The 15,259-nt window shown below is 41.3% G+C and overlaps 1 protein-coding gene across 1 annotated transcript; it reads right to left on the reverse strand.

Annotated features, from left to right (window-relative positions):
- Positions 1–6,217: 6,217 nt before the first annotated feature.
- On the reverse strand, positions 6,218–11,171 carry LOC118474387 (DNA polymerase eta-like). Its single transcript, XM_035963718.1, has 9 exons — positions 10,765–11,171; positions 9,629–9,838; positions 9,427–9,538; positions 9,152–9,319; positions 8,909–9,073; positions 8,608–8,711; positions 8,328–8,447; positions 7,935–8,069; positions 6,218–6,320 (listed from the first exon to the last, which is right to left on the reverse strand). The coding sequence occupies exons 1-9, from the start codon at positions 11,169–11,171 to the stop codon at positions 6,218–6,220; spliced, it is 1,524 nt and encodes a 507-aa protein (XP_035819611.1).
- Positions 11,172–15,259: the final 4,088 nt, after the last annotated feature.

Genomic DNA, 15,259 nt, shown 5'->3' on the forward strand with positions numbered 1-15,259 from the left:
CGGATTTTTTACCAAGAAATGGTCTCCACCAGAAATCCAAGAATGTGATCTATGGCAAGGAAACATATGTGGGGTGAGGTGTATGAGCCTCTAGTCGATGATCAATGGCCACACAACCCCCATTTTTGTCGAAAATAGCCATGAATGACCATTTTCAAAAATACCAAAGGCTAACACGTACGGATTTTTAACCAAGAAATGGTCTCCACCAGAAATCCAAGAATGTGATCTATGATAAGGAAACATATGTGGGGTGAGGTGTACGAGCCTCTGGTCGATGATCAATGGCCACACAACCCCCATTTTGCCGAAAATAGCCATGAATGACCATTTTCAATAATACCGAAGGCTAACACGTACGAGTTTTTAACCAAGAAATGGTCTCCACTAGAAATCCAAGAATGTGATCTATGGCAAGGAAACATATGTGGGGTGAGGTGTATGAGCGTCTGGTCGATGATCAATGGCCACACAACCCCCATTTTTGTCGAAAATAGCCATGAACGACCATTTTCAATAATACCGAAGGCTAACACCTACGAATTTTTGACCAAGAAATGGTCTCCACCAGAAATCCAAGAATTTGATCTATGGCAAGGAAACTTATGTGGGGTGAGGTGTATGAGCCTCTGGTCGACGATCAATGGCCACACAACCCTAATTTTTGTCGAAAATAGCCATGAACGACCATTTTCAATGACACTGAAGGCTAACACCTACGGATTTTTGACCAAGAAATGGTCTCCACCATAAATCCAAGAATGTGATCTATGGCAAGGAAACATATGTGTAGTGAGGTGTATGAGCCTCTGGTCGATGATCAATGGCCACACAACCCCCATTTTTGTCGAAAATAGCCATGAATGACCATTTACAATAATACCGAAGGCTAACACCTACGGATTTTTGACCAAGAAATGGTCTCCACCAGAAATCCAAGAATGTGATCTATGGCAAGGAAACATATGTGGGGTGAGGTGTATGAGCCTCTGGTCGATGATCAATGGCCACACAACCCCCATTTTGCCGAAAATAGCCATGAATGACCATTTTCAATAATACCGAAGGCTAACACGTACGAGTTTTTAACCAAGAAATGGTCTCCACCAGAAATCCAAGAATGTAATCTATGGCAAGGAAACATATGTGATGTGAGGTTTATGAGCCTCTAGTCGATGATCAATGGCCACACAACCCCCATTTTTTATGAAAATAGCCATGAGCGACCTTGAGAATAGCCATGAGCGACCATTTTCAATAATACTAGAGGCTAACACCTACGGATTTTAGACCAAGAAATGGTCTCCACCAGAAATCCAAGAATGTGATCTATGGCAAGGAAACATATGTGGGGTGAGGTGTATGAGCATCTGGTCGATGATCAATGGCCACACAACCCCCATTTTTGTCGAAAATAGCCATGAATGACCATTTTCAATAATACCGAAGGCTAACACGTACGAGTTTTTAACCAAGAAATGGCTTCCACCAGAAATCCAAGAATGTAATCTATGGCAAGGAAACATATGTGGGGTGAGGTGTATGAGCCTCTAGTCGATGATCAATGGCCTATTGAAAATGGTCATTCATGGCTATTTTCGATAAAAATGGGGGGTGTGTGGCCATTGATCATCGACCAGAGGCTCGTACACCTCACTACACATATGTTTCCTTGCCATAGATCACATTCTTGGATTTTTGGTGGAGACCATTTCTTGGTCAAAAACTCGTACGTGTTAGCCTTCGGTATTATTGAAAATGGTCGTTCATGGCTATTTTCGACAAAAATGGGGGTTGTGTGGCCATTGATCATCGACCAGAGGCTCATACACCTCACCCCACATATGTTTCCTTGCCATAGATCACATTCTTGGATTTCTGGTGGAGACCATTTCTTGGTCAAAAATCCGTAGGTGTTAGCCTTCGGTATTATTGTAAATGGTCATTCATGGCTATTTTCGACAAAAATGGGGGTTGTGTGGCCATTGATCATCGACCAGAGGCTCATACACCTCACCCCACATATGTTTCCTTGCCATAGATCACATTCTTGGATTTCTGGTGGAGACCATTTCTTGGTCAAAAATCCGTACGTGTTAGCCTTTGGTATTTTTGAAAATGGTCATTCAATGCTATTTTCGACAAAAATGGGGGTTGTGTGGCCATTGATCGTCGACCAGAGGCTCATACACCTCACCCCACATATGTTTCCTTGTCGTAGATCACATTCTTGGATTTCTGGTGGAGACCATTTCTTGGTCAAAAATCCGTAGGTGTTAGCCTTCGATATTATTGAAAATGGTCGTTCATGGCTATTTTCGACAAAAATGGGGGTTGTGTGGCCATTGATCATCGACCAGACGCTCATACACCTCACCCCACATATGTTTCCTTGCCATAGATCACATTCTTGGATTTATGGTGGAGACCATTTCTTGGTCAAAAATTCGTAGGTGTTAGCCTTCTGTGTCATTGAAAATGGTCGTTCATGGCTATTTTCGAAAAAAATTAGGGTTGTGTGGCCATTGATCGTCGACCAGAGGCTCATACACCTTACCCCACATATGTTTCCTTGCCATAGATCACATTCATGGATTTCTGGTGGAGACCATTTCTTGGTCAAAAATCCGTAGGTGTTAGCCTTCGGTATTATTGAAAATGGTCATTCATGGCTATTTTCGGCAAAATGGGGGTTGTGTGGCCATTTATCATCGACTAGAGGCTCATAAATCTCACCCCACATATGTTTCCTTGCCTTAGATCACATTCTTGGATTTTTGGTGGAGACCATTTCTTGGTCAAAAACTCGTACGTGTTAGCCTTCGGTATTATTGAAAATGGTCGTTCATGGCTATTTTCGGCAAAATGGGGGTTGTGTGGCCATTGATCGTCGACCAGAGGCTCATACACCTCACCCCACATATGTTTCCTTGTCGTAGATCACATTCTTGGATTTCTGGTGGAGACCATTTCTTGGCCTAAAATCCGTAGGTGTTAGCCTCTAGTATTATTGAAATGGTCGCTCATGGCTATTTTCAAGGTCGCTCATGGCTATTTTCATAAAAAATGGGGGTTGTGTGGCCATTTATCATCGACTAGAGTCTCATAAACCTCACCCCACATATGTTTCCTTGCCATAGATCACATTCTTGGATTTCTGGTGGAGACCATTTCTTGGTTAAACTAGGTAAATGCCCGTGCGTTGCTACGGAAGAACATATTATGATAAAATATATTAAAATTCACAGAATAAGACAAGCATCGAATTAATTGAGCCAATGCCAGTTTGAGCATCCCACAGAATAAGATAAGCATCATCGCCCACATTACAAATTTCCTATGCACTTCATTCCCCAAAACAAAAAATAATATAGGGTATTAATATAAATAAAAATGAAAATAAGGCATCTATCAACATATACCTTTATAGAGAAGACCACTGATCCTAGTTTAATTGACAATAACATCATTAAACAAATAGAGTGTTTTAACAATGAAAATCTAAAGATTGGAGTATATATTTGCTTACATGTGTCCATTGTGTGTTCTATTTGGATAGAAAAGGCATTTAACACAAACATGGAACTAAACAAAAGGAATGCATGCGCTAACTTCTCATGTTGCTCTCTACATGTCCGTCTCCAAGGAGAAGCCTTGCACCTTCGTCAAAGTGAGATTGTCTCAACCTGCACAAAATACAAGCCCCATTATAGTTAAGTGCGAAAGAGAAATAACCAGAACCACACAGTGTGAATTTAGTCCTCTAACCTTCATGGTGAAGAAGAGCTTGACAAAATTCTGGGTGAGGAGCCCAAGGGACTTTTCCTTCATAGATGTCAGTTTTCTACAGAAATTCATATAAATTTGGGCCAAGTTTCTCACAAACATGTTCATTCACTGAAATTTATTGATTGATTTGACCCCAATGTCTACTTGACAGGTTGGGGAAAATTCTAAAAATCATGCATTATACTTACAATACAAATATGGCTACGATAATCAAACCACTTCCGTATTTGAACACAACTGCAAAAACACATGAGCATGTAACTTCCCACCATTACAGCAGCAACATAGTTTTTTAAGAAATCCCACAATTTAATGCACATAACTTATTTCTTTGTTTTCATAATGGTGACAAGTAAATGTATAGCTTATTGTTTGCCTGCAAAACTTAATCAGTTTAACCAATTACTAAGCTAATCAATCACACACAAGTAGTCAAGCACAATTGTGCCAGAAGAGTGAATGTACAATGAACATTAACAATAGAAGCATAAATAGCTTTGAAGGTAAAAACAACAGTAATTGTGCAAATGACATACTGGTACATGTATCCATTAAGTCCAAGATTATATCACACAAATACAAAGAGCAGTCTCAATTTGTTACCTTGTTCTAAAATGTTGTTCTGGCCTGTTGCAATCAAACTACATTCTTTTTATCAACTATTGATGTTCCTTGAACCAGATTTAGCTAGCTGGTCTACAAGGACGTGGATTAATTAACATACAGACTTCAGTTTTCCCATAATATATACTCAATTGTTGTTCATCTAGATTTACATATATTGGTGAAAAATCCCATGAATAACACATGGACATGTCTAATGGGTTAGGTCAGATTGTGTAGCTTTAAAAGATTTGGCAATTGGCACAACCCACAACAAAGTAAAAATTCACTTTCCAAAACCACTATATGCATCTGCAACAACTCTCAATGTAAGTTGAAGACCAAGAGAAAAGCTATATGGCATCATTACTACAACCCTCAAGCAAGTGGCAATTTCATGAGATTGCACTATAGTCCCAAGCAGAAAACTCATGCTTTTATGGACAATTGTTGGAGGCTAATAGTGATTAACGATCATCTAAGCCACTATAATAATGACCTACATTACAGGACCACAAGTAATATATGGACTCATGAAGAATAATAACTGACAAACTTACTTGAATAAAAGCATCCTGTGGAGTCTCACACTCTGCTGCCACAAAAACAAACACCTAAAAGCATGCAATAAAAGAAAAGTTAAGCAACAATATTTTAAAGTTTCGCTTGAACAACACAATAAAAAAGGTTCATAAGAGATTCAGTTGCACTGATGTATCAAGATAGACTAAAATTTTCTAATGAAAAAACATTCTGCAAATTGAGAACACTCTAATACAGTTACCCAAAACTCAGGTTTAAATTCTCATTCGCTAAAAGACCCGAACATTAACGAGAGGTACCTCCTCTGCTCGGGGATTCCTTATTTTCAGTGTTAACCTTGTACATCAAGATAAAATCACACTTTATTGTGCAGTAAAAATTAGTGGAAACCAGGAACGACGACCATGAAGGAAATGGTCTGAAGTGCCAGAAATACGTGTTTACCTGTTTTGTGTTCCACGTGAAAAGAGGTGAAAGGTCGGCCAAAATGTTCAGCGTCATGCTAACCTGAAGAACAATACAACAATTAATGGTTACAAATTCGAGGCACATATCTTAAACAAGTAGCCTAATTTAATTGTCCATGCAGTTTTGTGCCACACACAATGCTTTAGAAATCTGAATTGCAGATACATTATGCAAAGAATATTTCAGAAAAATTTACATGTATAGTTGTGCCCCCAAAGATGATACTATAGAAAAGTTTGAACCCTCTTCTATTCTTGAGCAACCCTCATTCAGGAATGACAGGTCGAGTCCTTCAACATGAACAAACCTTTGATAGTTCATCACCAAATATACAAACTATTGTAGCACCATTCCAAATAACAGTTCATCACACTAAAAATGGATGATTTAGACAGTTCAAATTATAATCATGCTAAACTAACAGTTTTAGGAACTTTGATGCCTTGTCCATCTTCTGGAGTCTATATGCTAAACTAACGGGTTTAGACAGTTCAAATAAACCATACATGTTGTATAAACAAAACTAACTCATAGTATGTCTAAGATGGCATATGCATCTTGAATTCCGCACCTCACATAGTTAAAGTTGATGTGGTAAAGAAAAAAAAGTAAACCGATAAGTTTCAAAAAAGTAGATACTCCCTCATGTTTTGCATATATGATGTTGGGACAAGTAGTTAGTTTAAAAACACATCATATAGTTAAAAATCAAGAGAGTAAAAATCAAGAGGGGTGGCGTCGCGGAGGTATGGGATATATCTGCGTCGAGGCAAAGAGAGGGGTGGCGCTGCAGAGGTATAGGATGGATCTGGATCTAGGCAGAGAGAAGGAGAGGTGACCCGTAGATCTCCACCAGCACCTTCTCGTGGTACTCCTTGAGCCACGCTGCCCGCGCGAAGGCCGCCACCATCCCGTGGCTGCAAGAGAATCTGAAAAAAACTGTTACGTAATGAATAATAAATACAATCATATAAGTATTCCATGGAAAGTTTATACTCCAAGTGATAGACAGTAAATTAATACTTGAATTTAGACTACTCAAAAGTATAAAGATGTGAACTTGAGTACCATGTCAGTGGAAAACGAAAAAGGGCCGAAGGGCTGAAAATTTAATGCATAGTTCTATTTATGGCACAGAAGTTTCATCATCCTGAATACACTTCTCACACCTCTCGGAGTAAAATGATTTTAATCAAAATAAAATCCTTAGGCCAATGTAACCAATAGCTTAATAATACTTTACATGGTGACAATGGAGGGTGCACAATAGTCTCCTTCTCGGCCCGGGACCTCTAGCCTTCATAGTGGAGTAGAGTGCCCCATGTCATGTGGTAGCAGGTGTTATGTTCGACCATCAACTTGCCGCTCGAATCATCACAGAAGTCAGAGTTGAAGTGGAGAACCCTAATTTGCTATGTTACCTAGCTGCTCCTTGCTACTGAAGATAAATAAAACAAAGCAAGCATGCATTGTGCTAGTAGCCTAAGGAATGTGTTGTCCAGAGATGACGCAGGATGTCAAGGGACCACAAACACAAATGAAATTGCACAACTGTGAGTACCACAAACCTAACTAAGTAAAAAAAACAGAGATCAAATGATACTGCTCAAGGAAAGGAGCCAGCCACAAACCCAAACACCAACGAAATACACGAAAAGCTGAATTGTTTTTATATCTGATCTTTCACGACATGTTCTCTTCCTTGAAATGAAACAACACTTATACTTAGTGATGGTGATGAAATGTGTTCTTGGGAGAGACAACAACTCTTGGTTTCAACTGCCTCATTCAAATCCACCTTTTTTGTCAATAAAACCTTGTTAGCAATGGAGTTTTGAAAGTAATGTAATGAAAGAATGAAATTGATTCTTTACACAAAAAATGTAATAGAAGAACAGCTAGCAGAAATATAGCATGTTTTCATGACAAATACACCCTTTTCGCTTTTATTATAGGATAAAAAACCCTGGCACCTAAAAAGACCGATGAAATTCCAATCATGAAGTACATGAGATCTAACACTTGGCTTAGGTTCAAACTCATATAATCAATGTCAGCTTCACAGAGGAGGCTCATAAAGCTTGATAGGGAAATTCATACTGCCAAGGAAGAGCTGACTTATCTCATTGAATATATAAGAAGAACTAAGATCTCACTCAAAGAGAAGAAGAAACTCACCTTATCAGTTTGTCAGGCTCTCAGTGATGAGAAAGAATCACCGCGGAGCAATTTTGTGGTAGGCCATATCGATGCCATGAAGAGCCCACACGCAACGGAGAAGGCGAAGAGCAGGAGGCCTTCTCATGGTTCAGCTCCCCATTTTATGTCCTCGACGATGTGCAGACGGCAAAGACAGTCTGCAGGATGACATTTTGTTAGTAAGCCAAGGCTGACGAAGTCGGTAAACAGACATCTGACAGCTAAGGTGAGTGGGGCCAGTCATTCAGCTACTCTAGCCTTTTGTACGTCATATGTTCACTCATATACCATGTCAACAAATCATCTATCTTAAATCTAGACCCAGAAATAACAATAAAGATACAGAAGCACTGTACTTCAGTGCTCTTGGGCCAGGAAATGTCTTTCCACACCCGTGACTCTTTGGGAGAAGACGGTCCTCAACTTCTTCCCCGCTAATGCCCCTGGCAGTCTTCCATAACCAAGTTTTGCACGAAGTCAAGCGCTTACAAGATGAGTTAGTGAGTATTTGACATGATACTAAATAAATGTATGCAAAGAAGCATGTTTTTGCTAAAACAAACTAACTATTAACTTATAAAAGTTAAATAATCTGCTAAAATCCTAAGGGAATAACAAATCTTGACTCTTTAAAATGTGATATCATATCTTCACTATAATCTTATGTCTACATTAATCAAGGTAAACCAAATAATAACACATTAATAAAGCATGAACATAATTACCCAGTATTTACTCCATACTGCTCTTGTAATTTTTCCTCTGTAAAACTTAGGAGATCACCAATAGTCTCAACCCCAAGATCATCCTGCAAGGAACTTCCAAGCTTACCACCAAGTTGTTTCCTGAACAATATGGTTATTCTCACTATTCAGTTTCACATGCAGAGTTCCAACTAAAGCACAATGTTATGTGATCTAATAGTGTCACAAAGTCTCAAAAACTTTTCCCAGGAAAGAAAGAACCATAAAGGACAGAGGCATCTTGTTAGAGGTAGATCATTACATCTTTTTCACAGGTAGTGATGCTAGTAAGTCTTGAACTGATGAAGAAGGGACAACTGTTTGCTGAGCAGGCTTGTGCATTCCACTGACAAGTTTAGCTAACATCTGCACAGTATAAGAACAATGAGTGGAAAACTAAGATAGCAAGAGAAAGGAATAAAGGAATGCATAAAACAGAAAAACAGGAACCTTAGCTGATTTTTTGAGCACAGCAAAACTAACATGATAATAACCATGGGCTACTGAACATTTTTGTCAACAGAAAGAAAAGCATCTACTCACTATTACGACTCATTATAAACCTTATTGTGAGCAATCCCAGCAGAGCATGTGAATTGGGTTTCCTCTAGAACTCTGACTCGTAACTGTGCAACAATTATAGCTCCACATGGCAGTAACTTCTCCTGGTAATCAGCTTCTGATTGACAAAGCCATGCCCTCACATTCTTTTCCTTCTCGCTGGCATCCTGAATATATCATGGCCTATGACCATGCTACATCAAATAGTAGAGCAGTAACAAATCTAACTGCGAGAGCGTTCTTACAGCCGGAAGGCCCAAGATATTTGACTTTGCTGCCTCCATAAAAATCCCCTCTGGTGAATCTGGGGGAGCTTGTAAGAGCATTTCCTTTGCTGCATCAGTAAGGTCAAGATAAACTTCGTCGATGGATGCCCGCTCGCACTTCCCTTTGCTTGCAAGGATTGCAACAACCTGAAAGTTTAGGTGCAAAATATAGACTTATTGTTCTATAATAATATGCCATGTAAGTCCTGCGCAATTATAACTTGTAGTAAATTAGTCTACGATGGTGAACCAACCTCAGCACCAGCACTTCTGTAAAGATTAAGGTCAGCCTTGCCACGTGCCACTGGGACCTGAACAAGATTAATACCAGAACAGACCCTCTTGGCCTCATCTCCGCGCATGGACCTGAATAAGCACAACCATTTCGTCAGAAGTTACGACCTAAGCAAATTCCAATTAGACGAGACTATTGACGAAGAAAGGAACGGCACTCGCCTCTTCACACCAAATCCACGAGCCTCGTAGCTGATGGCAATCAAGCCACCGCCTTTCCAGCCGTTGTACTGCACCACGGCGGTTGGCTGTCCCCTGAGCGTCGGGTTCCTCCGTTGCTCGATTGTGGTAAAGCAGATGATCACTTTTTCGGTCGAAGAACGGTTGGTGATGGGCGGGGTGGGAGAGGGACGGGCAAGGATGGTCACAGACCTTGAACATAGAAGCAGTCCATGTCGACATGGGCGATCACTCGGGGCTCCTGCGGCTCCGGCCTAGCAACCGGCATCCCCAATACTCTCCCCTCCAGAAAAACATTCATCATTGTTACCAGTAACATAGGTAAAAGCATCTAGAATGGCCTTATAAAAATAATAGTAAAAGATTCACAAAAAGAAGGGGATGGATTCATGGTGATATACTTCTATGGCCTTTACCAACAAAGTATGAAAATTCAAAAGTTTATTCTCCAATACTGTAGAAGTTGAGAAAAGGACATCTTAAATGTAACCGCTTTTGAACTGCAATACTCCTCTCCCTTCGTTGTTCGGATCCAAACTCTGGGCTAACGTGTAACCATGTTCACAAGCTGCACGAAGTATAAACATAAATGTTACCAGATCAAACCAAGTTGCACATTGCCTGTTTCAATTGTAAACTGCACGAAGTAGAAACATAAATGTACTTAACCAAATGAAAATGAGAAACACACAAAAAACATTTTTTGGATCGTGCAGAAAAAATAAATTTCAGAGTCTTTCTGTATACCTTAGTGACTAAAATTTCAGAGTCTACAAAGTCCCTAAGTGTGATAAGGATCAAAGAACAAACAGAAAACAAAAGAGTACAGACTGCACACCAATGTTGAATAAAATGCAGATATTCTTTTATGAATGGACAAGATACCCGGCACTTCATTAATGAAGTTGTTGTGATACTGAATATAATTGGTTCGTAATGATTTTTTGTTTGTTGTTGATCTGCCATGTGACTGGCAGCCACACTGTTTATGAACGGACAGTGTACAGTACATGGGTGTGAGTACATAGGATGAAAGAACTCAACAGTGGATCTGCATTGGGAAGGTTAATTGGTATAAGCTTACCTTGACTTATCATATGGTTGAATAGCAACCATGCCCGTTGTGGGGTCTGGGGTCCTTGAACGCAGACTGCAGCACAATGTTGGAGCTGAGCCACAATGCGTACTTGAGCGTGAGGTGCTCGGCCAATGGCCGGCTGATGGCGAAGCCGCCGCTGCCGTACGCCATCCCGTAGGAAAAGTAGATGTTCTGCAGGTAGCTCTCGGAGAGGGAGCCGATGTAGTAGGGCTGGCGGTTGTCGAACTTGTTGAGCACGGTGAGGAGGTTGTCCGGGAAGAAGACGGTGTCGTCGTCGCCCATGACGAACCAGCGCACGCTGGGGAGGCCGAGGCGGAACGTCTCGGAGATGATGCAGGAGATGCGGATGGCGAAGCGGTGGCCGCGGCGGTGCGTGTAGGGGAAGGCGGATGTGTCAGACGAGATCCTGATGGCCGAGAGCCCCATAAACAGGTATATATATTGATTATAGGACTATCTGAACTCAAAACCAATGTGAAAAACTTAGCTCAGAACAGATGAAAAACACCACCATTCAACACACAAAAGGGAAAAGTGTTGAACATAATTACCCTTTACAAGATCATCAGGAGCAACGTGAACAACAACAGCTCTACCAATGATTGAGTTTGGCCCAGTCAGTGGGGTCTAAAAAATCATTAGCGGTGTTATTACCTGGATGTCAGTGAATTAATATTAGCAACATCTGACAGCAAAGAAACAAACTCAGTGACAAGATAATACATGTTGAAGTACCTCTATTATCCATTCACCTGTTTGAATCATATGCAAAATCAAATGATGCCATTTTACTCATCTATTTGAATTTTTTAACAAGGAATTATACTGTTGGAATTAAAGCAAATTTAAACCCCAAACTTGAACAGAGCATCTGCTTTTTGAACATATGAACGAATACACTACTTGAAAGAATGATCAAACCAGAATTGTAAGAAAAAAATAAATCCTATTACAGACTGAGTATGGATTACAAAGGTCTAAAGAATGAACATAGACATTATGAAAAAACGGATGTTCCGTATACACTATGAAAAACTGCAGCGAACATAGACATTATGAAAAACTGGTACTCTAAAGCTGCAGCGAACCAAACCCTGTCAACTAAAAGCAGATGTTCTGTATACACTCCATATTAGATGTTTGAACACACTACTTCAATCACTACTTCAATCAAAACTGATGTCACTATCACTGCTCGTGCTGCTAATTCATCGCATGATGAATCTTTGAAGCTTTTCTTATTTGACAATCTTTTCTGAAATAATCATTACTTCAGGTCCAGTTGTTTTTTTTCGAGCTTCTACTGCTGCTTGAAGTTTTTAACATGATTTTTCCTAGAAGATTCTGTCATCAATAGCCATTTGTTTGTTGGGAAAGAGAGGCATAATAATTATTTTACCTTTTTATACAAAAATGCACATGTCATATCCTGTTTGGTGTGTGAGATAATGAAAAAGAACTAATTCATAGTAATCTGTAAGCTTGATTGCGAACAAAAATAATATGGTTGAATGTGAACATACAAGAATAATTTACACATTTCTATATTTTGCCATATTTCAGATGTACTTAGTGAGGCTGGTGCACCATGTGGGATAAAATCAGGCTGTCTTTATGGTGGAACTAAAAAGGAACCCCAAATATCTGCCCTTAAATCTGGAGTGGTAAGATAACTGATTTCATTTTTCTTTTCCCAGCCACAGTTCATATAATTGTACTGAATACTGAATATTGATTAAGTTATGAACTTTTGATATCGTTGCATACCAAACCATTACCATGCCACTTCTTTTTTCACGGATTTCACTTAATGAAAACTCAATGTTTCTTTACTATATAGGACATGTAATGTAACTGTGTCCCCAATCAGTCTTTGACAGTTAATTTGTGTAAAAGCATACTGTTGCCTGACCCTGTATTCATTTTTTTGGGGGTTTGTGGTTGCAGGATATAGTCATAGGAACTCCTGGTCGTATGAAAGTTTTTATTGAAATGGGTGTTTGCTGTCTTAATGAGGTGTAGGTTATTATAGGTCCATTGGTCGAATGGCAACAAGATTAGAATTGTACTGTACTGTGCAAGCTAGCAAGATGAGAGAGGCAAGCAGCTGTTGTTCCTTCGAGAAGAAGCTTTCACCCAGCACATGACGACACACGGATGGGATAGCGTTTGGCACCTCCACCTACCGATGCTACCAAAGAAAAGGGGACTCTTTGCCAGGTCGTCTTCGTTCCAAGGACACCGGCAGAGACGCGCTCCAGATCTCGCCCGTACGTCCATGAACCTGGCGGGCGAGTGAAGCGAAGGCCGGCGTACGGGTCCGGCAGCAGATGGGGGAGGGAAGGGGAGGTAGACAAGGTGGTGGTGGTGCTTGGATCGGTCGGTACCTGGGAGGCGCTGACGCTGTCCTCTCGGGAGCCGGTGAATCCGTGGGAGAAGACGACGGCGAACCTGGCTTGGTCCCGGGGCACGCCGCTCTCGCAGTAGGCGAGGTGGCGGCCGTCGCGGAGCCTGAGCTTAGGCGCCGTTGAAGTCGTGCGTGCGCTGAATCAGGTGGCGGCCGTCGCGGAGCCTGAGCCTGACGAGGTTGAAGTCGTGTGCGTAAATGGCGGAGCTGGCGGAGCGGTTGAAACCGTGGTCGTGAGGAGGAGGTCGAGGTCGTGGGCATCCTGCTCGCGCCGTCGCTGGAGTGAAGGCAGCAGGCGCCGTAGCCTGGGGTGTAGAAGGCAGGCGCCGTAGGATGGGCTGTAAAATGGGCCGCACCATCGTTGGGTCGCATACACCACTCGAACAGAGGCACTGCTATGGTGTTATTTGATTAGTGCCATACCGGCCACCCAGAGCGTCGAAACGTGACTTATAAGCGTTGGTGTGTGTTGTTTGTTGCTTAGATGTGTTGGTGTGTGCTGTTTGTTGCTCAGACGAACGTCTCTGGTACCGTAGCAAGATGATTTTTTGGCGCGGAGCTGTACGACCGGAGGCAGAACGGGTCAGAGGCAGAACGGCAGAACGGGTCAGAGGCAGACTACTATTGCTTACTTAATAAGTAGTAGAGATACTCGTACGTGTTGCCTTCGGTATTATTGAAAATGGTCGTTCATGGCTATTTTCGGCAAAATGGGGGTTGTGTGGCCATTGATCATCGACCAGAGGCTCGTACACCTCACCCCACATATGTTTCCTTGCCATAGATCACATTCTTGGATTTCTGGTGGAGACCATTTCTTGGTCAAAAATCCGTAGGTGTTAGCCTTCAGTGTCATTGAAAATGGTCGTTCATGGCTATTTTCAACAAAAATGGGGGTTGTGTGGCCATTGATGATCGACCAGAGGCTCGTACACCTCACCCCACATATGTTTCCTTGCCATAGATCACATTCTTGGATTTCTGGTGGAGACCATTTCTTGGTCAAAAATCCGTAGATGTTAGCCTTCGGTATTATTGTAAATGGTCATTCATGGCTATTTTCGACAAAAATGGGGGTTGTGTGGCCATTGATCTTCGACCAGAGGCTCATACACCTCACTACACATATGTTTCCTTGCCATAGATCACATTCTTGGATTTATGGTGGAGACCATTTCTTGGTCAAAAATCCGTAGGTGTTAGCCTTCAGTGTCATTGAAAATGGTCGTTCATGGCTATTTTCGACAAAAATTAGGGTTGTGTGGCCATTGATCGTCGACCAGAGGCTCATACACCTCACCCCACATATGTTTCCTTGCCATAGATCACATTCTTGGATTTCTGGTGGAGACCATTTCTTGGGCAAAAATCCGTAGGTGTTAGCCTTTGGTATTTTTGAAAATGGTCATTCATGGCTATTTTCGACAAAAATGGGGGTTGTGTGGCCATTGATCTTCGACCAGAGGCTCATAAACCTCACCCCACATATGTTTCCTTGCCATAGATTACATTCTTGGATTTATGGTGGAGACCATTTCTTGGTCAAAAATCCGTAGGTGTTAGCCTTCAGTGTCATTGAAAATGGTCGTTCATGGCTATTTTCGACAAAAATTAGGGTTGTGTGGCCATTGATCGTCGACCAGAGGCTCATACACCTCACCCCACATATGTTTCCTTGCCATAGATTACATTCTTGGATTTCTGGTGGAAACCATTTCTTGGTTAAAAACTCGTACGTGTTAGCCTTCGGTATTATTGAAAATGGTCGTTCATGGCTATTTTCGACAAAAAATAGGGTTGTGTGGCCATTGATCGTCGACCAGAGGCTCATACACCTCACCCCACATATGTTTCCTTGCCATAGATCACATTCTTGGATTTCTGGTGGAGACCATTTCTTGGTCAAAAATCCGTAGGTGTTAGCCTTCGATATTATTGAAAATGGTCGTTCATGGCTATTTTCGACAAAAATGGGGGTTGTGTGGCCATTGATCATCGACCAGAGGCTCATACACCTCACCCCACATATGTTTCCTTGCCATAGATCACATTCTTGGATTTCTGGTGGAGACCATTTCTTGGTCAAAAATCCGTAGGTGTTAGCCTT

The sequence above is a fragment of the Zea mays genome, unplaced genomic scaffold (genome assembly GCF_902167145.1).
Source record: "Zea mays cultivar B73 unplaced genomic scaffold, Zm-B73-REFERENCE-NAM-5.0 scaffold_264, whole genome shotgun sequence".
In the NCBI taxonomy this organism is placed as follows: domain Eukaryota; kingdom Viridiplantae; phylum Streptophyta; class Magnoliopsida; order Poales; family Poaceae; genus Zea; species Zea mays.